Here is a 22,733-nt window from a genome sequence, read left to right as displayed (position 1 = left end):
ATGGACAGCTAAAACTGGAAGACAACACCAACCCAGTTCCTAAACATTTCAAGGTAAGCCATGGAGTATTGCCCAGGATCATGGAAGCAAGATGTGAGAACCATGTGAAAAGCCTCCTGTTGGATGAGTTCCTTGAAGCTCTCTGGACATGGTCAGAGTTTGAGGGGTGACTCTGGGAGATGACCTCTGCCAGACAATTGGCTTGGACTAGGAACAGACAGTCAAGTTCCCACAACATAAGCCCATATTTCTCCTAAGCAGATGATTATAAGTCTTATGAAGGCTCTCCCTCCTCCTAAATCTGCAGATGCCTGTATGAAACCAGGTGATTACTTACTGGGATTCTTTATCTCATTGCTCAAGGCCATCAAACGCTCAAGTTCTAAAAGGAAGAAAAAACTTCATCAGTTTTGACCCATGCATTCAGAAGTCTATGAACAACGTTGTGGTGGTTTGGATTGTATTGGCCCCCATAGACTCATGTGCTTGAAACCTTGGCCTGTAGAGATTGGCACTATGGGAGGTGTGGCCTTGTTGGAGTGGGTGTGGCCTGGTTAGAGAAAGTGTCACTGCAGATGGGGCTTTGCAATCTCATGTGTGCTCAAGCCATGCCCAATGAGACAGTTTACTTCCTATTGCCTGTAGAACAAGATGTAGAACTCTCAGCTCCTTCTCCGGTGCTGCTATGTCTGCCTGCATGCCACCATGTTTCTCACCATGATGACAATGGTCTAAACCTCTGAACTGTAAGCCACCCCAATTAAATATTTTCCTTTATAAGAGTTGCAGTGGTCAAGGAGTCTTCACAGCCGCAGAAACCCTAACTAAGACAAACATCAAGGCTAATTTCATATTACCGAGTATATATATAATAAACTGATTCCTCTGTGAGCCATATTGACGTGGAGGTGAACCAACACTGCTGTCCTGGGAGGGGGCCCCTTGGAAAGACTGAGTTCTGCTTGCCCGTGGGAAACTTTCCAAGACAGAAAGAGGCAGTGAGAAGACCTGCATTTGCTAAATTTCTAGAGATTTTGGCTCGTGAGAAAACCCCATGCCCAGCCTTCTTCCAGACCAAATGTGTTTTCTCTGTTTGAGAGCCAATCTCTGAAAGCATGACAAAGCTGGGAATGGCCAGCCTGTGTCAGGAGGACGTTACCTTCCTCATCCAAAACGAAGCTGGAGGACACACCATCCGTGTCACTGACAGATACAGAATATGTCCCCACGTCTACTTTATCTGGATTCTTAAAGTACAGCTTTGAACTGAAAGGAAAAGGAAAGGGGAGGGTTAGTCACCTCTGCCTGCGGAAGCCAAAGGTCCACAGCCTCTGGCTGGCTACTTACTGATCGCCCTCAGTCTGAACCTCAAACCGCTCCTCGTCGGCAATCTCTTCATAGGCCTTGCACCAGGTGAACTGGGAGGCGTCTGTCATTTCCTGGCAGTCAAACGCAAGGTAGATGTTGCCCTCCTCATCCACACCAGCACTGATCTCCTTGGTGCCTGTTAGGGATGGGAGGAAGGGAGGGATCCTCAGGAACACTATGTCCCCAAGATTCCTTTTTCTAGAGAGCGGCTGGCAGTAGCCAGGTGGAAGCCTGTTTGAGATTGGTCGCATCATCAGTTTTACTTAATGTCAGTCCAAAATTGACCAGAGAGGCTTAGAAGAGCAAGCAGCCCTCAGGGAGCTGGCTGACAAGGCCAGCTGCTGGCTGAGCTGATGCTATTTGTGTCCTCAAACTTCTATTGGCTTCTTCTCCAACACTGCAGAAACCCAAGACTGCCTCTCGGACTGACCCGTCACCCCCAGACCATAACCTGGACTGTCATGTTTACATTACTCCATAGCTCCCACACATTCTTCCTTCTCCATGTCGGTTATTCTGTTTGTTTGTTTGTTTGTTTGTTTTCTGGGGAATGAGGGCTGCTGTCTGACACCAGATATTCAGAATACAACTCTTAGAAGCAAGAGCTGGGGATAGAGAGATGGCTCAGCCATTAAGAGCATTTGCTGCTCTTTCAGAAGAACTGGTTCGATTCCTAGCACCCATTTAGCAGCTCACAACCACCTGTAACTCCAGTTCATAGGGCTCTGATGCCCTCTTAGAAGGTTTCTGAGAGCACCAGTCACATTCATGGCAAAACACTCATACATATAAAATAAAAACAAATCTTTAGGGGGGAGTAAGAGGAGGAGGAAGAAGAAGAGGACGTTGTATTACTGCTGATGGTGAGAGCAGTGGTGGTGTTGGCAAAAGGAGTCAAAGCTGGTAAACGAAACTAAAGTCAGCGATACCAATCCTATGTTACCAGGAAGATGAGACAGACGAGAGCAAGAGGCCCCAGGAGTAAAACACGGAGGTCTCAGCTCTTGGCTCCATTACCTCCCTGAACCCAGGCACACAACCAACCTGAGTATCCTGGGAGCTGGTTTCAGCCCCAGAGATGCCTCTTTGCAAGATCACCTCAAAGGAGTCTGATGCAGCCAAGAAAGTGACCAATAGCTTTATAGGCATCTGACCTAACCCCAGCTGTTGCACAACAACAGTGGTCCCCCCTTGGACATCATCTGCTACTCCTAGAACAACTTCTCTACACCAGGTAGACGGCCATGTGCTCAGGGGTTTGGAGCAGGTGTGGAGCCTGGATGTAGCCTACCTTCTGTCAATCAAGTTCTGCTTAAAGCATGTTTGGGGACTTGTGGGGAAGAAAAGAAGAGTTTAGTGAGGAAGGGGTAAGCAGGTAGTGGGGTATATATAATCAAATGAATTATACACATGTATGAAGTTACCAAAGAACTTTTTAAAATTTAAAATGGTCGGTTACATATTAAACATGCCTCCACCCACACATATGCATACATACAGAGCATGAGTGCACCCCTCAAGGTCCCTCTGTGGGGTGACATCTACTGCACTGAGCAATTGAGAGGTGGGGGCTCACCTGGCCGGGCCTCCACAAGCACGGGCTCCGACGTGTCTGACGGCTTCCCTGGTCCACTGGCATTCACTGCTCGAACTCTGAACACATAGGTCTTACCTTGCTGCAGGTCACAGACCTGGAAATGACAGAAGAAACCCGTGCCAGGGCAGACAGCACCCAAGCTCACTGGCGGAAGGAGTAGGTTTGGGCTCATCTACATTCATGTATTCCTCTGAACACCGAGGTGCAAGATCAAATGCTATGGACTAGGTTACAACCTGGTGGTGATGTTTAACATAGTTCTCCAGGACCAGATACGACTTAAAATGTGGTTTCTGGCTGTTAGAAATCATCCTTTAGACATGCCATAACTGAAACAGTCTCTTCTCACATGTACGCACACTCTGCCGCCAACCATACCCATTCAAAGAAGACAGTTTTCTGCTGTGAGCCTGCTCAGCAGAGCATATTACTGCCTGTGCCTCCATCATTGTACTTCAGTGTCTGGCACGAATGTGCAAGAGGGTGCACAGGCGTCTGTCTAAACCACATCAGGAGAAGACCCCTGGGTCAAAAAGGTAAGCATCCAAGGACGTAGGCCAGGGACTTAAGACTCTCACACTGACCCAGAGACGAGAAAACTGCAAGTGTAAGTATTTGGAAAATGAGGGTGAACTAACTTACATTCTGCATGTGAGTGCACTCCTGTGTATGTGTGCGTGTAGGTATGCAGGTGTGTATGTGTGTAAACGCATGTGGCGATGCAGGTGTGTATGTGTGCAGAGCCCATGTGTGGGATGGCGTGAATGTACATATGTGTATATATGTGGGCACAGCCATGCACCTGCGTGCATATATGTACATGAGTGGGTGACTTCAAGTTCGCATTGTGTATACATGCATGCCTATGTATAAAGGTATACGAGTATGTGTTCATGTGTGCACATGCGTAACAGTTCAAGAATGGCACATGCGTGTTCAGACATGTGTGAGTGCTGACGTGAAATTATGTGTCTGAGTGTAAGTGCAGATATGTATATATGTATATGTGTGCATACAAGTGCCGATGTATGTAGATGACAGTGCAGGTATGTGTATACGAGTTCATGTGTGTATTTGTGTATATGTGTGAGAGTGTAGCTGTGCGTACATGCATGTGTGGACTTCTGTGTGTGTGTGTGCCTGTGTGTACACGTGCATAAGAATGTGAAGGTGCCTGTATCTGTATAATACAATGTGTACATGCAAGGGTACATACAAATGATGCAGATGTATAAGTGTGCACGTTAGTACAGCTGTATATGTACATGTATGAGACCACAGGTGTGTGTATACAGGCAGATGTGTGTGTGTGCATTTATGCATGTCTGTCAGGTGAGGGCAGCTATGTATGTATACGTACACATGTGTGAGCACAGGCGTGTGGATATGTGTGGATGAGTGTGTGCATGTGCATGCATGTCTGTGTCTGGGTGTGCGATGCTTATCAAGTAGATAAGCAATTATTATTAGCAATAATTATTAAAGATAATTATTCAATAATTATTAAATAAATAATTGTTAAAAGATAAGCAATTACGATGAGCAATTGCAGGAACTAGGTAAAGCAAACGTTGGGCTTGAGGTCGAGGCACAGAGTTAGAAGCCATCTCCTTGCCTTGGACAGAGAACGGACCTCATACAAGGAATGTGGTCCTATAATGGTGGCTGGGTAAGCTGCAACACGGGTCAGGGAAGAAACAGCAAATCCTCACAGCTTTCTGGCAGTGTTTGTGAGGCCAGCACCACCTCCTTAAGGTGCTTTGCTGCCCTCTGCTGGAGCTTCCTGCCCTTGCGCAGTAGACCTGGGCGGCGAAGTCCCCTACAATGGGGGTCTCCAGGGCATCTCTCTCCTAGAGACTTGGGGCCAGTTTGCCAGGGAATCAAAACCACGCATGTGAAAGGGGTGACAGTCACCTTTAAGTAGCGATTTGGAGTCGGTGCCTCGCTGGTGGTCTTCCACTCCCCCGAATCCTCTTCCTTAAAATCCACAAGATATCCAGAAACGGGACTGCTGCCCGAGTACACGGGGGCTTTCCACAGCATGACCAGAGAGGTGTCGCGGACCTCGCAGAATGTCAGGTCATAGGCAGGGCCTGAAAAGTCACTAAATCTGAGCACAGCCAACTGAGCCAAACCTAATTATTGTCACCATCACTGCAGTGACCCTGCCACCAGACAGGGGTCTCCCATCCCTACCAATCATGTCACCCTATCTGCTGGGCAGGGGCCTCCCACCCCCACCACTACAGTGACCCTGCCACCCCCACCACTGCAGCGATTCCCCTGCCACCTTGGCAAGGGCTTCCCTCCACAGGCATAACATGTATTCTCTTCACATCCACATCTCACTCTCTCTAGAAGGTTCCTGATGCTGGGGCTGGAAGGAGAGTCCAGCCTCTATCCCTTCCATCAGGTACCTGGATGATCGTGAGTACGAACCAAGCAAAGCACAGTGCATATCACTCTCTCAGGCCAGCACATGGGCATCGGAGAGCCAATGTGCAGAAATTGTTACCATTGCTGTGCTACAAACCTCCCAACATGCTAACACAGACCACAGTTCTCTTCAGGGTACCAGCAAGCCACAAGAGTCTGGGACTGACTCCCCATTCCCAGAGGAGCTCTTAGAAGCAAGATGGGAGACGATGTTACCCAGCTTCGTCTTAATTAGATCTCAGTATACCCTGTGTGTGCTGTGAAAGCAGTTTCTATGAAGCCTTCAATAAGACTGGAGCTGGAGCTGGAGCTGGTGGTGCAGACCTGCCATCCGGGTTACTCAGGGAGCTGAGGCAGGAGGATTAAAAGCTCAACGCCTGTCTTGGCTACAGAGTAAGTTCAAGCTAGCTTGGCAACTCAGTAAAATCCTCTCTCAAAATAAAAATCAAAGAGTAGTAGTGGGTACAAGTTATGAAAGACACTGTAGAGCTAATATGGTCCCCGTTCTAACTCTCTCATAGACCTTTTTTTTTTATTTTGGTGGTAGACAAATGAATCAAAATGTATTCAACAGCAAAAGTGTAAAATCCAATGTGAAGCCCCACAACTTCTGAATGCCTATAGACTTTGGGTCCAGTTAATTTCAGTGTGTGGTTTCTTTTTCATATCTGAGTTTTTAATATAAAGTTGATTTTTTAAAAGAAAAAGACTGCCGATATAGCTCCATGACAGAGCATCGCCTAGCTGATAGGAAACCCTGACCTTATTCCCGGGGAATGAAAAAGAGATAAGGGGCAGGGGAGGAGGAAAAGAGGAAGAGGAGAAGAGGGAGGAGAATTTCTGCAGAGCCATTTCTAAGGGGCCCAACTTATTTACTGAAAATGAGGAAAGAACGAGGAAGAGTGGGGCATATGGACATGGGAGAGGAAGGAGGAAGGAAGAGGAGGAGGAGGAAAGGGAAGGAAGAAAGAGAGAGGGAGGGAAGAGAGGAGAAAGGGAGGAAGGATGAAGGGAGGAAAAGAAGGAAGGGAGAGGGGAGGGAGGAAAGGGAAAGAAGAAAGAGAGGGAGGGAAGGGGGAAGAAGGGAGGAAGGATGGATGGATGGAAGTAAAGAGGAAGACAGGAAGGAAGGAAAAAAGGAAGGGAGGGAGGAAGGAAGGGAGGGAGGGGAAGAAGAAAAGAAAGGAAGGAGAGAAAGAGAAAAGGAGGTAGAACATGCAGTCAGGACTTCAACAAGTGTACTTCTCGGAGCTGGGGGCCCCTGATTCTCAACATCCTGGAGCACAGAGGCTAACACAGGAGTGGGGACCCTGGCAACCTTCTCTGCCTTGACTTGGGCTAGGCTCATGGCCCCCTTACTGCCTGGGACCTTTTGCCCTTATCTCCTCTTGGCTCCTTAGGAGCCGGTGTCCACAGCCACATTGGGATCATATGTCAGGGGCCAGCTGCACATTGCAGACTGTGGAACACTGTCTCTCCTCTGTGCCCTGATCTAATGGCTCCTTCCATGCACCGCCGCCCACTCCTTACTCAAAACCCCTTCCATGGCCATGCTCAGTTGCATCGGTCCGGTCTCATGGCCACATGCAGCCCTTGCCACAATCCACATCATGTAATGTGGATTGTGGCAAGCAGGTGACGATATCGTAACAGGCACCCATAAGCCTGCTACTGGAGCCCCCTCTGGCCAGACACGCTAATGGAGGGAGGCCTGCCGGGGAAGACTGTCTCACCGGGCTCTGGTGCTGTCCAAGCCTCACACTTGAAGTGCTCACTGGGATCCGACGGCTGCCCGATCCCAGCCAGGTTGACGGCAGCGATTTTGAACTCATACAATGAGCCTTCCGTCAAGCCTTCCACCTGTATGGATTTCATTTCGATTAATAAAAGAGCTCAATGAGGAGCTAACACGCATAGGGGCCAAGGAGGACACATGAGGAGTTTGCAGAGAGAGAAGGAAGTAGAATAAACCGTACTGGAAAGTGAGACTAAGTCCTTTAAAGAGGCCACTGGCACCCAGTGTAGGTCTGTCAGGGGCACAGGCCCAAGAAAGAACCACTGCATGCTGAGGGAGAACTTGGCACGGATCAATATTGTCACGCCAAATTTGAGTTTAAGCCACACACATCATCACATTTAAGTGCTGTAAATATAGTTTAAATGTTACAAAATCATATTATAAACTGCATCATAAAGCAGGGTTTTCACTATGATAGGTATCAGGTAGCTAAGACCTCACCCCAAATTCTCATTTTCCCAATGTGTATGCTGTGATCAGTCCTTAGGTGTTGGTGATGAGGTGAACCCATTCATCACTGCTTAAATGAGAAATCAAAGACTTCGACAGTTGAATTAGGGGTTTAACTCCAGACCTGTCACCCCTTCTGCATCTGGTGTGGCACACACTGGCACAGGAGATAGGAAACACGGGAATTTCTAGGAAAGGGTTGTGTGGTGGCTTGAAAGAAAATGGCTATATAATAGCCAAAGGGAGTGGCACTGTTAGGAGGTGTGGTCTTGTTGGAGCATGCCAGGTCTTGTTGGAGGAAGTGTGTCACTGTGGAGGCGGGCTTTGAGGTCTCATATACGCTCATATACACAGATCACTTCCTGTTGCTTGTGAGTCAAGATGTAAGAACTCTCAGCTCCTTCTTCAGCACCATGTCTGCCTGCATGCTGCCTTGCTTCCCGCCATGACGTTAATGGACTAAACCTCTCAACTGTAAGTGAGCCACGATAATAACGTGTTTTCCTTTATAAGAGTTGCCGTGGTCACGGTGTCTCTTCACAGCAATGGAAACTCTAGCTGAGACAGGTGGTTATCAGTAAGGAGTAGTGACCTCCCATCAGCACTTGCTCAGCTAGATTCTTTCCCACCCCTCTGCCCCCTCTGCCCACCTCACCACCTGGACCAGGATGGGCTCCTAGGATGGACCGCACCATCCCTGTCAACTGGGTCATTAATTGACTATGAAGTCTGCTCAGTTCCTGACAAGGCCTCTTTCTTGCTTCTTAGCTTCCTAAGACCCATCTAGATCCAAACACCATGTCCTCCTCTTTCTAGGATTTTTTTTAAACAATGTCTATTTCAGGATCAAAGGACCCAAAGCCAACTGAACTCTGAAACTCTGAACGAAGAAGTCCACCCAAAGGTCAGCAAAGGTCACTTAGGCAAAAGCAAAGGACAAACAAAAACCGACCGTTAAAATTCTCTCTTTGACGGGCGAGGAGTTGACTTCATGCCAGTTCTTATGGTGTACTTCTCGCTTGTCCAGGTAGTAACCTAGGATGGCTGAGCCACCGCTAAATTTAGGCACTTTCCAGCCCAGGGTCATGGAGTGGCCATCACAGTTGAGCAGGGTAATCCCGTAGGGATGAGAAGGGACAGCTGCAAGAACACAGAAGCATGACAGTCACTAGGGCTCTATATTCCCCATCCCACCAAGACGGAAGCAGAGGCACGGAAACCGCTCCTCATTCCCCAGCCTCCTCTAAAGGGGGTGAGTTTAACAGTGCTGGTTCCTTTCGTCTGTATCCATGGCTCTTTCTAAATGCAGCTTCAAGTGCCTTGATGATAGGACAGGGACCCGTTTGAACCTGGACCAAACATGGAAACAGGAGATGCCCTCCAACCCCTGAAAGTGAACAAATCTATCTTCCCACTCTGCATATGTGGAGAACGATCACCGTGTGGCCAGCAGGGGGCGTCATTATCCATTGCGGGTGTTTTAACTTCTTGGTCAGAAGTGAAAACTTCAGATTAATATGGGTACATGGCTCATGTTTCCCTGTTTGGCCACAAGTCAGTGGGAAGCTGGGGCACATTCCTGAGCTTGTGGGAGAAGGTGACGTCCCTCTAGATGTGGTGCCCTGTTCGATCAAAATAACAGACATTTCAAATATCCGTGGATAAGACCAGGAAGAGACATGAAAGCCACACGGGCTTTCCCTTTGAAATCACATATTTCAAAGAGCCAGTCATAGCGGACAGGGAGTATCCTCACAGGAGTAAGGAGCTGTTGTGATACCTTTCATTGCCACGGAGCTGACCTGTTGCCAGTTTCCCCTCACACTGCTATTTCCAGGACAAACAGCCTCCTGGGAGGTGAGGACTCTGTAACAAGCCCCACGCCTACACCTTTGTCCCCTGGTGTTGGTCTAGGCGGTGTGACAAGTATTTTTGATGCAGAGAGTACAGCCCTACACAGAGACAGAAGATCCCATGAGCTACGTACTGAGAGCCGCCTGGACCTTGATGACCTCTGACTCCTGAGAGTTCTCACTGGTCCCCACAGCATTGACGGCCTTAACCCGGAAGATGTACTGCTCGCCGGTGGTTAAGCCATGTACCACGAACCTGAGGAACAGAGTCGAGAGTCACAAGGCGCAAGCCCTGGCTTGCTGATTCGTACACCTGAAGTACGCATCACTGGGGCCCTTCATAAAAATTCTCACTTGATCTAAACCCAAGTTTACTTTTCCTGTAAACCACACCTTCAACCTCATTTTCAGAGCCATGAGTTAATTCACTGTTTAGGGTGACAAGGCAAGCAGATGATACTGCATTTAATGAAAAAGTCTGAGACCCGCCTTCAGTTTTTCATCCGGAGCCTCTCGAGACTGAAGCTCAGCCATAGCATTTGATTCCTACATCTAAGAGGTCTGTGCATAGGAACTGAATGCAGGACAGTGAGTAGAGACCAGGACCTCGACCTCACACAGAGCAGGAGGGAGCATGGGCTTTGACATCCACCAGACCATATGTCCCTTGTCATGTCCCTTACCCCTACCAGGCTCTACTTTCCCTCCTGGGGAGCGGGGAAGCTCAGCCCTCGCAGAACTGCACGAACATCAAATGGAAAACAATCCAGAAGGAACCTGGCCCACCTGCCTTGCACACAGCAAGTAGTCAGGAAATTTAAGCAGTTGCTAGGAATCTATCGTCAATATGATTTCAATACAGTAGTCAATACAACATCCTGCAGGCCCCTTCCTGGGAATCCTCTCTTCGGTTTTTCTCCTGTTGCTGGCAGTGGGCTGATAGACCATCTGGTTGTTATTCTTTTATACCCTCTGGGTTTTTACAATATGCCTTTTTAAGAGAATTATTTTCAGGGAAGATGGTAGAGCCGCCATGGACACCCTGTACGGCGGCCACTGACACAGACTCCACCTTCCTGTGAAGTGCACTGTGCAGAAAACACAGAGCCAGGCAACCCTTGCGTCCTGGGCAGAGAACAGGATGGGTAGTTTCAGAAGCAAAGACTCTGGCTTCCCACTGCAAAAGACACAAGTGTGGGGGCACTGCCCAGCCATGGGGTAGTCATTCCCTGTCCCACCCCTGTTGGGAGATGAAGGATTTACCCTGCTGTGTGGTGAGAGAGATGTTACTCTGACTCCCCCCCCCCCACAAATCTAACTTAAAATATTAAGGAAATAGCAGTGATGGTTATCGTGACATATTGTATCCATATGCTTGATTATTGCACTGCATACCATGCATTTATACGATCAGAATAATAATAGAAAAAAGTTATTTGCATCAATAGACAAGTTATCTCAGTGATGTGAGCGCCTATCTCAAGTCAGCACGTTAGAATGCCCCACCCCGACACGTGACTAAATGAAGGGTCATGTCTGCAGGGGAGTCACGGGCATTCTACTGTGGTTTCTCCAGTTCTGAAAGCCACGCCGCGTCTGCTGTCCCGCCTCTGTGACACTGGATTGGTTGGTCGCTAGGGGATGGGGGTGGCACCTGTTATATCCAATGGGTTTGTGGTTGCATGGCTCCCACAGGTTTGTTCCCGCCACACAGCAGTCCACGTAGTAACCCAGCAGGTCTTCTTCATGCTTCGGCCTCTCCCACTGCACCACAACAGACGTCTTCGTGTTCCTAGAGGCGAGCACCCGGCCGGGAGCCGATGGGACCACTGAGGGGGAGACAGGAGGATGGAAGCTGTGGTCAGAGTGAGGGCCATTCCAGAGAGCCACCTCGGTCCCAAGGAGTAAAAACCAGGGTTGAGTCTCTACAAAGACGTGAGTTCTGGTGGAGCTGGGGGACTAGGGGCTCTTCCGGAGTCACATGACTGACAGGAAAGACATTACCACCGTGAAATCTTCTTTTCCAAATGGCTGCTAGAGATTCTAGTGCGCGAAGGCTTTGCTTGACGGCCGTGTTTGAAATAAGACACCCTGATATGGTATTCTGGGGAATCTATACGGATGCTCAATGGAATCACAGTTTAACCATCACATTTTCTGTCTTTCCTCTCCCCAGTGGGTTATAGGAAAAATCCTCCGGCCACTCCAGAGCCACCCACCTCTGACACAGGCCACTCCAGAGCCAACCACCTCTGACACAGGCCCAGTCTCTGTTAATTATCGTCACTTTGTGCACGTACATTACGTGAAGAAAAAGGCCAGGGCCTCTCCTCAGCGGCTACAGGTGTGACAGCTGTGGTCCTGGGTCTGATTTCTCAGAGCCTGGGTGACGGTACAAACAGGCCGCAACCCAAAGAGGACCTGAAGGCAGGGCAGGTCTCTGCCCCCAGTGCCAGCTCACTGCCATCTCCAGCTTTTGTAAGATGCTGTACAAAGGAGAAGGGGAACCCTGGGCTCCGAATGAGAATACCTAACACTAGGCACACCCTGCCGAAAGCTGTCGGGGTTCACAGGGCCTCCTGAGAGGGCCACACTTTGGGGTGGACTGTAATTCCGAGTTTCTGTGAGCTGCATTTGAAAGTTTCTGAGTGGGATCTTCAAGTCAGATGAGCAGGAAATCACCATATGTTTAGGGTTTGGGTCTCTGGGTGACCATAGCTTAAACGTACATTTTAGTCCATGCGTTACTAGGTAGCATATGCTTATAACCGCAATACTCAAGGGACTGAGAGGGAGTGATGGCTGTGAGTTTGAGGGCAGACAGGGCTACACAGTGAAGCCCCTGTCTCAGTGAACAGGCTCACAAACCATTTGTTGGTTTCATGAAAAGTAGACAGACCTTTGGGGGAAACATTAAGTGCTGGCCACAATATGGGGCAGCTCTCCATTGCTTATGAATGGACTCAACCCCACGCACAAACCCATGTACAAGGGGCTCTACATCTTTGTCCTCTCACTGAAGGGGTACCAGGGACACCTTATTTTCAGCCTGTCATGGATTCTGGTTGTTGCCATAACTTACCAATCATGTCCTGTGCCTGAATAGGCGGTGTTATCTCAGATGGGTCACTCAGGCCATGTTTGTTGGCCGACAGAACCCGGAAGACATAGGACTTCCCCTCAGCCAAGTCAAAGACAGCGTACCGAGGCGATCTCACCGCCGTCTGGGCATTGACCCGCTGCCAGCTGCCACTCCCGACCACGGACTGCAGGAGGAATGGACAGGAGGTCAGAGTCTCGGAAAGATGGAAGGGACGGTAACTAAAGAGAGTTCAGGAGAATGTTAATGAGTCCCTCACCACTTAGTGAGTCACAGTCCAGCTAAATGCTTTACCATTCTGCAACGACTTGGAGTGGTGGCATGACACGATCCATGTCTTCCCAAGAGACAGGTCACACAGTGGTGAGATCACATAGCAAAACCATGAGCAAAGGCCTTTGTGGAATTATGTCATTTAGTTGAATTCAGTGTCGAAGTTTATAAAACCCAGGTAAGAGAGAATACATAAGGTATAATGGTATATCTTACAAAGTATAGAGGTAGAATTTGTCAGATGGTTGTATATGTGTGAACATGTGTGTGTGTGTGTGTGTGTGTGTGTGTGTGTGTGTGTGTGTGTGTGTGTTGTCCTAGGCCATGACATAAAATGTGATTGCCTTTTCTTCTCTCCAGGTAATGAAGCCTCAAGCTGCTCAAACACATGGTTAGCTCTACCAGATCGCCATCCAGTGGCTGCATGGCTTGTGTGCAAACACTGAACACTGATAGTTCCACTTCTCAGGATACCAGCAGTCCTTGGGAGACATTGGAAGGCAAGTGCAGTGTAAATGCCACTCCTCCCCAAACCATAGGGACAGAGGAACCAAACAGTTATGGGACAGTCTACTACACAGGCGACAAAGCTCAGTTTCCATGCCAGAGCAGCTACCTGTGAGGGACCAGCCCCCAGGTCACAACTCTGTTCCCTACTGCCTACCCTCCTCTTAGACAACAGTGGTCAGGCTCTACAGAGACCAATGGGCTCATAGCTCCTAAGTAAAGCACAGAAAACAGGGTGGTGACCGGAAAGCACCCTTCTTGGGAACATGACCAGAATACCTTCTCAATGAAGTACATCAAAGGTTCCTTCCCACGGGGAGTAGGTGGATCCCAGCTGAGGACCACATAGTTCCTGCTGATCTCTGAGGCCTGAACATTGGTGGGAGGTCCTGGGATCTGAACATCACCTGCAGGAAAAATGAACTGAGTGGGTACTGTGTGGTGATGCTCAACCGTCCCCAGCATAACCCGGGCACAGAAGACTGCTGGGGTGAACTGGGCATATGGCTCAGCAATCAAGAGCAATGGCTGTTCTTCCAAAGAACCGGCCTTTGATTCCTAGCACCTACATGGCAGCTATAACTTCAGTTTCAGGGGACCCGGTGCTCTCCTCTGGCCTCTGAGCGCACCAGTTGTGCACACGGCACATAGACGTGCATGCAGGCAAAATATTCTTACTCATAAAACAAATAATTTTTGAAAGACTGCCCTGCTACAGTTGGCCATTTCTACTCAGAGAAGGCAAACAGATCCCAGGCTTCTTTATCCAGAATCAAAGCAAAACCACTCCAGTAAAGATCATTCCATTCTGTTTGTGTTAAAAAACAAAAACTGTTCCTAAGAACCTTATCCAAAAGTCTTTCAGAATTTCTACAGGGCAGAAGAACCCAGAAGTAATCAACCAAACCAGGATTGTCTCTTGCTAGGATCTGAGAAGGCAGCAGACAGCATTGCCAAGGAGCCTGCACTGGCAGCACCTTCCTGATGTCACCATGCTCTGGACTGAGATCTTACATTAGCTCCTAAGGCACGCTGCTCTTTCCCCCTCCAAAGACCCACACACATGTGCAAGCATTGGAATCTGTGCTTGTTTATTTGAACTTCAGGAGAGACGGTGATAAGCTCTTTGCAGATAGCTGTGAAGGGGTATTTATGATCGGAGACATCTGGTGTACCTACATCCCCTCTCAGCCACCTACATTGTTTAAATACATGTGAGGTGGTAGATATTAGTGTTCGAATTTATGAGAGAATTTCACAGGCCTCTTTAATTGTTATACAAAATATTAAAACTTTCAGTTAGATTAGCACATGATTAAAATGGCTTGAACAGTCCCCAGGACATCTCTCTGCCCTTTGCAATATCTAATTGCTCCCTTGGGACTCAGCTCCAGGCGGCAAATTGAGGAGCCACATGGAAACAGCACAAAACAAGATTGGGTTTCACTCTGGGAGTCGCTTCACAGAGCACAGCGCGCTCTAGGGGGTTCAGCCTGATCCAGAATCATGCCTGTCTGTGGATTGGATTTCACAGAGGAGTCAGCATGTCTCCAGGAAAGTGGGGAAACAGGTGACTGAGGGAACGGGGAACAGCCCAGGACCCCACTAACCCTTCTCAACCCTTCCATGTGCATAGCACCTAAAAGGGTACAAGCAGGGACACCAGAGAAAGGCACAGAAAATGTTGCCAAATTCCCAGAACCAAATCACTTCTGGTGGAGCAAACTAGGGAGGACATATTGTGTACCGTTCCTACCACCCTGGAGCAGGCAGGAACTATACACCAAATGTCGTACTTCAGAGCTGAGACCTATCTGTGTAGTTTTGGGGACACAGCCTCTAGGCATAGAAAAAGTGAACTAAGAAACACTGATACACTGCAAAAAGTAAAAATCCAGTCTTTGCAAACAGAGACCTCACACTGAGGATGAAATTCTTGAGGCATTAAGACTTTCTACACTTCCCCCGGGGAAGCAAGTAGCAGATCATCAAAGACCCTAGCCACAGACAGAAGAAATCAGGCTGGGGATGGCCTAGAAGCCAAGAATGAATTGAGAAAATTCACAAAAACACAGCTAGGGTGAGGGGAGAGGTCTGTAGAGACAAAATGAAAAACAAAATAGAGACCAAATACTTCTCCCTGTACCTTTCGCTGTAGAGCTGGGTGCAGCTGGTTAGCTACAAATAATGCTGACCTCTGTTCACTTCCTACTAATTCTCTTGGGCCTTGATTCAGTAGGCCATGGTTAACTGGATGAAGATGGGGAGATACAGAAATACTTCTCAGACTAAAATTGTTTGGATAACGAAAATACAGAATGTATAACTACATATATATATATGTATGTATATATGTTATTTTATCTTATTATTATGTAAATGTTTTCCACATCCACCATCTTTTTTCCCTTGGAAGATGACACTGTCAAGTTCCAATCTAAAATGCATAATAGAAGCCCAGACCACATCCCACACCACAGCCATTGAGAGGTTGAGCTGGGATTTAAGCTTAGGGCTTCTGGGTCCCAATCCTGGGCTTTGTTCCCTCTATTAACCCAAGGAAACCACCATCACCCCAGAAGAAGTATCCTTAAGTTACCAAAACCTGACGTTGATTTGGAATTTGTAGAGCTCTCAAGCGGCCAGAAGTCAAGAGAATGAGAAACCGAAGCCAAGGGCTACAATTGCCAGAATAGATGGTCAACTGAGCACACAGTTACGAGCTCCGTGGTTCAAGGCCAACCAAGGGATCCTGGATATGGAATCAGTAGAAGGAAACCAATCTTGCAGGAGTAGCGGGATCACTGAATGACTAAAAGTGATTGCTGTGCAAGCCTGGTGACCTGAGTTCAGTCCCCAGGACCCAAAAGCTCTAACTTCATTTCTGTTACTGTAATAAGAAACACTCTGACCAAAAGCAAGGTAGGAGGGCCATGTGTTTGCTCAGCTCCTAGGTTACAGCCCATCACTGTAAGAAGTCGGGGGAAAATTCAATTGAGAACTTGAAGCAAAACCATGGAGGAACACGACTTGCTGGCTCATTGGAGCTCATACTTAGCTAACTAGCTTTCTTATAGTCCCCAGAATCAGCCACACAGGGAATGGTACCGCCCATAGTGGGCTGGTCCTTCCTACATCAATTACCAATCAAGACAATCCCCACAGACATCTCTGCAGGCCAATCTTATCTGGGCAATACTTCAACTGAGACTCCTTTCTCAGGTGACTCTGGGCTGCGACAAGCTGACAGTGAATGCTAGTTAGGACACTGTATAAAGATGAAAAGCAAGAACCCCACAAAGTAGGAGAAAGAGAGAGAGAGAGAGAGAGAGAGAGAGAGAGAGAGAGAGAGAGAGAGAGAGAGAGAGAGAGAGGTTTGCATGAAGTTTAAAAATACAAAAATATAATCCAACCTTAGTATATTATGCAGGGACATTTAGCTTCTCCAAGAATGGACTATCCTTTTTTTAAGTGATAATTCAGTAAAAATTGGAAAAGGTAAATTGTATTAAGGAAGGAGCATTGCTATGAATGGAATATCTAAAGGAAGGGACCAACCAACTGCGATTAGGGCAAAGGAGAAAGACAACAAAAAGACAAAACTGCTGACATACCCTTCTTGGTCAATAAAAGTAATGTTTCCATCAGCCTACAAATCACAATCCCAGAGAACCTAGACAACAAGGAGGATCCTAAGAGAGACATACATGGGTCTAATCTACATGGGAAGTAGAAAAAGACAAGATCTCCTGAGTAAATTGGGAGCATGGGGACCATGGGAATGGGCAGAAGGGGAGGAGAGAGGAAGGGATGGGAGCAGAGAAAAATGTAGAGCTCAATAAAATTAATAAAAAAGAAAAAAAAAGAAAAGAAATGTTTCCATGTCATTGAAACAAATATCTAAAGAACTATCTGAACTTAAAATCAGTCAAAGCCGAGGAGGTGGGAAGTTCAGTGTTAGGAGAGATGAGCAAACACTGGCTTGATTCCTCAGCACTTCAAGGGGAGGGGTCGGGGAGAATGAGGGGGAAAGGAAGAAGGACCAGATTATATGAAACATTACAGAAAAAGGAGCTTGCTAATAGCAAATGTTTGGACTCAGACATGATTTGCTTAAAAACACAGTAGAATCTCTTTGAAGATAAGTGAAGATGAGTATTTATGTCTAAATGACCAAAGGAAACAGGCTGTCCTGGTTAGCTCTTAGTGTACCCTTGACTCAGCCTAAGTCACCTGAGAAGAGGCTGAGGAACTCAACCTTAGCTGAAGAACTGCCTCGGTCAGGTTGACCTGTAGGCGTGTCTAAGGGACAGTCTTGATCGCTAATTGACAAAGAAGGGCCCCAGCCCACAGTGGGCGGTACTCTCCCTAGGCAGGTGGTCCTCAGCCATATGAAAAAGTTATCAAACCATGAGCCAAGAAGCCATGAGCAGTAAGCAGAGTTCCTCCACAGTGTCTGCTTCTGTTCCTAGTCTGACTTCCCTCACTGGTAGGGCTGTAACCCAGAACTGTAAGATGAAATAAACCCTTTTCTCCCCAAGCTGCTTTTCGTTCCAGTGCTTCCTTTAAATCATATCAGCAGAATAAAGCTAAAACACAAACTCACTCTCCAAGTTCTCTCCCAGAAGAACCTTGCTTAACACTCAGCTTGCTGCAGACCACAGACATTGCTATTCTACCCAAGCAATGCCTCACACCAGGGCCAGCATCCCCACGAGGCTGAATACCATCTTATACCAAGGTCCCCAGTCCTCATATGGGGTCTCATACTCCTTCCAAGGCTAGCCACAAGGATAGATACTAGCCTCGGGAATGCTCTGGTGTCTATATAAGACACTACCACATCCAAGAGTGTTACAACCACAAGGAAGGGTAGAACCAGCTGGAAAGGGGTGTAGGGAGGAGGGACAGGGGAATACCTGAATGCCCTCAGCTTCCTCCTCTGGAAATCTAAGCCCCTGTGCCTGCCGGCAGCATCGCTGTATCACCCCTGTTGTTGCTATGGAACTGCTTCACTTACTTGACACTTTTCTTGACCAGCACTATTCTTTGCTCAGCATGCTTCCCAAATGCACCTGTGCTTATGTGCTAAAGGCTGGCTCCTCTCGCTAGAAAGGCATGGCCAGAAGGTCCCTGCCTTGGGGAGTTTTATTAGGCTTCCTGCTTTGCAGTACCACAGGTTTCATCACAGACCCAGGACATTTGTGAAGCAAGCCACACCTTCTCACCGAGGCCTTTGTTATGGGGTGTGAATTCCACCGTCCACATTGGGAGAGCACCACATTTCTCCCGCTAATCCTGCATCCCATGAGAGTGAAATAGAATGCTTTCCCCCAGCATGCCAAACCTCCCAATTATAGGGGCCTGCTCATAGCAAGGCTGTCCTCTCCAGTATATTTCAAAGCCGTTTCTTAGTCATTCAAATAGCTATGTTTCAGTAGGCCCTGCGCTTAGCACAGCACTAGACTGAGGGACAGACAGTTATGTGGGGTTGTAAACCACCCTGCCAGGGCCAGCTTCCTCTACTGAGTATTGATCAGGTATCTCTCTTGACTTTGGAGGTCTTCGGGATACACACACACACCCACACACACACATACACACACACACACACATATATATATAATGTCGGACTCATGGTGTGATATTCACCTCCTCGGTCCCTCTTTCTAGCTGTCTCGGGGTGCATATTGATGAGACACAGACATAGCATCAAGCTTCAACAAGAGAAACACGATCCCCCAAATCAAGAATGCCATTTGAAAGAAGAGTCACAACCCATTTCAGTTCAAATGTTAGGAATAAAATTCTTGCTAAAAAAAAAGTTCAAATAAAACAAAATATTCTTTCACTAAGATGGGGTGTGGGGGCCAGCCATGATAAGCTAAGTCTGGGCATGTCACCCAAAGGAAGCTCTTTACTTCCAACAATTATCACCTGGTACTCTGGCCATCGATGAATTTAAATGGAGTCCGGAGTCTCAGTAGTTTACCCTGAGACAATGCCCGGCTGCAGGAGGAAGCACAGGCAGAGAATGCCCGACCCCCACCCAAGAGCAGACCATTCAAAGGAAATGCCTGGCATTCCAAGAGCTGTAGACAGAGACACCTGCCAGTGCATCTCACCAGGACACCCCTAGACAAATGTCAGCCAATCAGGGGTCCTAAACCTCAGAGACCCCTCGCCCCACCTTTACTACTATAAAAATCCTATTCTAATTAAACTTGGGGCTCTCCGGTTATTCCAGTATGTTGGACGTGTGGAGAGACCAAGTTTGCAAACTTGATTAAAATAAAGGCTCTTTGCTTTTACATATGGAACTCGTTTGTGGGGATTGCGCGGATTTGGCCATAACATGGGGACTCGCTCGATCAATCTACTGTGCTTGCTGATCTCCACCTGTGCAGAAAGCCAAGCGTGCACACTTGTTAAGTCTAGTACTCGGGAGGCAGCGACAAGTGGATTGGGAGGCAGCGACAGGTGAATCACTGGGATTCACTGACCCTTGGCAAGCTTCAGGCTATTGAGATACCTTGTCTCAAGACGGGGGAGGGAGAGAAAAAGAGGGAGGGAAGGTATGGAGAAAGAGAGAGAAGGGGGGAAGAGGGAACCCAATGTCAGCTAAGAATCAAATCTCAGCTTTGCCTGACAAAGTCCCTAGAAGATGAAGAGAGATTCACATATGACTGTTTGGCCACTGTCCCTCTGCCCTCAGCCTCTCTCACCTCTAACTAGAGCCCTCGAGTTCACAAGGCTGGAGAAAGAGCATCTTACCTTCAAGGTCATCCTGGTAGATGACGATTTCTTTCTCTCCTTCCAAGTGAATGGCTGCATAGAAAGGGTGACAGTGACTTTGACATCCAAGGGTTCTCTACAGGAAGCACAGTTTTCCCTAACTTGGGGTGAGCTGTGAGCTAGCTCAGCATTTAGGCAATAAACAGTTATGGAGGTCATGACCTCTGGTATTTCGGAAGCGTTTCTGATGATTCTCAGCACAATCAGCTCTTTGCAGATGGTCAGAGGACTCATAGTAAGGTAAAAAAAATAGTGACTCCCATGAGCCATGATGAAGGGTCCAGCTCCATAAAGGAATCTGTGCCATAGAACTTAAAGCTCAGGCACAGAGTGGCTTGGTGTTGAGACCTAAGTCCCACCACGTGTGGAAACTGCACAACCAACATACGGGGAGCATGTTACTCTAGGCATTCCACATCCCCAGGCACTGTGTGGTGAAGGCAAGAAGCATTGTCGTGAAGCACAGGCATCAGGCATGCCAATCACCTCCAAGGTGTCAGTCACCTCCGAGCCCAAAGACAATGTTGATGGAGATGCTGAGAATAGGGAAACACGGCCTGCCGCACTCATCACGGGAAGCCATGCTTACATGCAATGGGTAGCCAGAGAAAGAACTAACAACAGGCAGGGGATTCACGGGTTCCCAGTTACTACTGGGATGTAAATGAGCCTACCTTGTAACCTTCTGAGGTCAACGGGGTCAAGGGCAGCCACAGCATCGGAGATCCGGGAAGGCCTGCTGATACCAGCATTATTGACAGCCCTCACGCGGAACACATATGACCTCCCTTCAAAAAGTCCCGTGACAGGGTACTTGCAGATCTTTACTGGTGCGTCGTTGCACTGCACCCAGTTGTCAGTTCCCACCTCACATCTTCAAAATGAAAGAGAAGTAAAGACAAACGAGGCCCATGTGGTAATCTGCTATGTACTCAGAGCAGTCACCCCAGGGTGGCATGCTATTGGATAAAAATTCCCACTGTTGAAATACTGACATCTATTAATGGTAATAAAATAAACCTTAAAAGTATTTAGTAAATTCAATAGCTATCACTATACAAGTACATAAGAATGGAGGGACAGAGGGATGGATGGATGGATATAAATAGGTTATAGTATAGATAGATAGATAGATAGATAGATAGATAGATAGATAGATAGATAGATGATAGACAGACAGATAGAGATATGATTGATAGAAGAATGATAGAGATAGATGATAGATAGAAAGGTAGTAGATAGATACATAGACAGATAGGTAATAGATAGGCAGACAGATGATACACAGGTAAATGATAGAGATGATCGATTGAAGGATGATAGAGATAGATGATAGATAGATACATACATACATATATACATGGACAGTTAGATAATAGGCAGACAGAGAGAGATAGATGTTAGACAGACAGACAGACAGACAGACAGACAGACAGACAGACAGACAGACAGACAGATGAGGGAAAGTTAAATGTCAGGGAGATAGCCAATACATGCATTTACATGAATGGACAGGTAAGTTCAATCTTTGTGGTTTATAGCTTCAGATAATTTCTGCCGTCAAACATGTGTAAGTCAAATCTGCTCATAAACTTATTTAAAACCATTGTTGGCATTTTCTGTTTTAGTTTTCCCCCTCCCTCTACTCCTCCCAGTTCCTCTCGACCCACCCCCAATCCGGATGCATTCCCTTTCTGTCTCTTATTTTAAAAGAACAGGCTTCTAAGTGATAATAATGAAACATAACAAAAAAACTATCACATCAAAATTGAACATTGTTGGCAGTTCTTTTGGCAGCTTGAGTGGCAATCCCACAGGGTGGCCCCTCAGCCTGTGAGGTGAAGTCTGGGAGAGGATCTACTGTCTTCTGTTTAGACTGTACTTGAGCTGAGCCAGGGCCGACACCTTACTGGGATCCTGCTCAGGCTACTGAACAGTAAGATACCAGCTTCCAGAACCCTTCCCATGCAGAATTCGGAAGACTTTTGAACATATAGTCCGGTCCAGAAACCTGGACATGCAGGCATAGGCTGAGGAATTTAAATATAAACTTTTACGTTAAGTCCCTAGCAGAAAATGGCAGGATCAGAAAGTTAGTCTTTTGGGCTCTTCGAGTGGTAGAGTTGAACATTCATGTTAGAAAGTGCCACCCTCTTCCTCTAATTATTCTGCAGATGAAGGGTCGGTCTTGTTACTGGTCAACCAACCCCCCCGGGGGGTCTCCCAGGCCTCAAGCCACTAGCATCATTTATCAATTACTTTATTTGTGATATTGGATAGCCAAATAGTGGCATGACCACTCTCCTGAATGGCACCATTGGCCTACAGTGACATTGAACATCCCAATGTCCTTAGCTATGTCACTGGTGTTCCCATCCCTAGGGGAATGAAGCACACACTCACTTGTCAATGAAGTAGCCAATGACAGGGCTCTCGGTAGTGGTGTTGGGTGGTTTCCAGGTCACGATAACATAGTCTCTGTTGGCATCATGGCACTGCAGGTCCATGGGTGCTCCAGGAGCTCCTGTGACCAGGGGGTCAGCATCTGTCATGGGA

The 22,733-nt window shown here is 47.5% G+C and overlaps 1 protein-coding gene across 2 annotated transcripts in view; it reads right to left on the bottom strand.

Moving 5' to 3' along the window:
• Positions 1–22,733, bottom strand: part of Myom2 (myomesin 2) — a 65,502-nt gene that overhangs the window by 17,603 nt on the left and 25,166 nt on the right. For both annotated transcript variants that reach the window (XM_075986279.1, XM_075986280.1), the window contains exons 11-24: positions 22,581–22,722; positions 20,852–21,051; positions 20,157–20,210; positions 13,662–13,789; positions 12,585–12,768; positions 11,157–11,331; positions 9,637–9,758; positions 8,602–8,789; positions 7,135–7,261; positions 4,880–5,058; positions 2,945–3,059; positions 1,348–1,504; positions 1,160–1,266; positions 338–382 (exon numbers count right to left, since the gene is read on the bottom strand). In XM_075986279.1, coding sequence (XP_075842394.1) covers positions 338–382; positions 1,160–1,266; positions 1,348–1,504; positions 2,945–3,059; positions 4,880–5,058; positions 7,135–7,261; positions 8,602–8,789; positions 9,637–9,758; positions 11,157–11,331; positions 12,585–12,768; positions 13,662–13,789; positions 20,157–20,210; positions 20,852–21,051; positions 22,581–22,722 — 1,923 coding nt within the window. The remainder of the gene's footprint in view (positions 1–337; positions 383–1,159; positions 1,267–1,347; positions 1,505–2,944; positions 3,060–4,879; positions 5,059–7,134; positions 7,262–8,601; positions 8,790–9,636; positions 9,759–11,156; positions 11,332–12,584; positions 12,769–13,661; positions 13,790–20,156; positions 20,211–20,851; positions 21,052–22,580; positions 22,723–22,733) is intronic.

This window comes from Microtus pennsylvanicus, chromosome 9, assembly GCF_037038515.1.
Source record: "Microtus pennsylvanicus isolate mMicPen1 chromosome 9, mMicPen1.hap1, whole genome shotgun sequence".
In the NCBI taxonomy this organism is placed as follows: domain Eukaryota; kingdom Metazoa; phylum Chordata; class Mammalia; order Rodentia; family Cricetidae; genus Microtus; species Microtus pennsylvanicus.
This window is presented reverse-complemented; position numbering and strand designations above follow the sequence as displayed.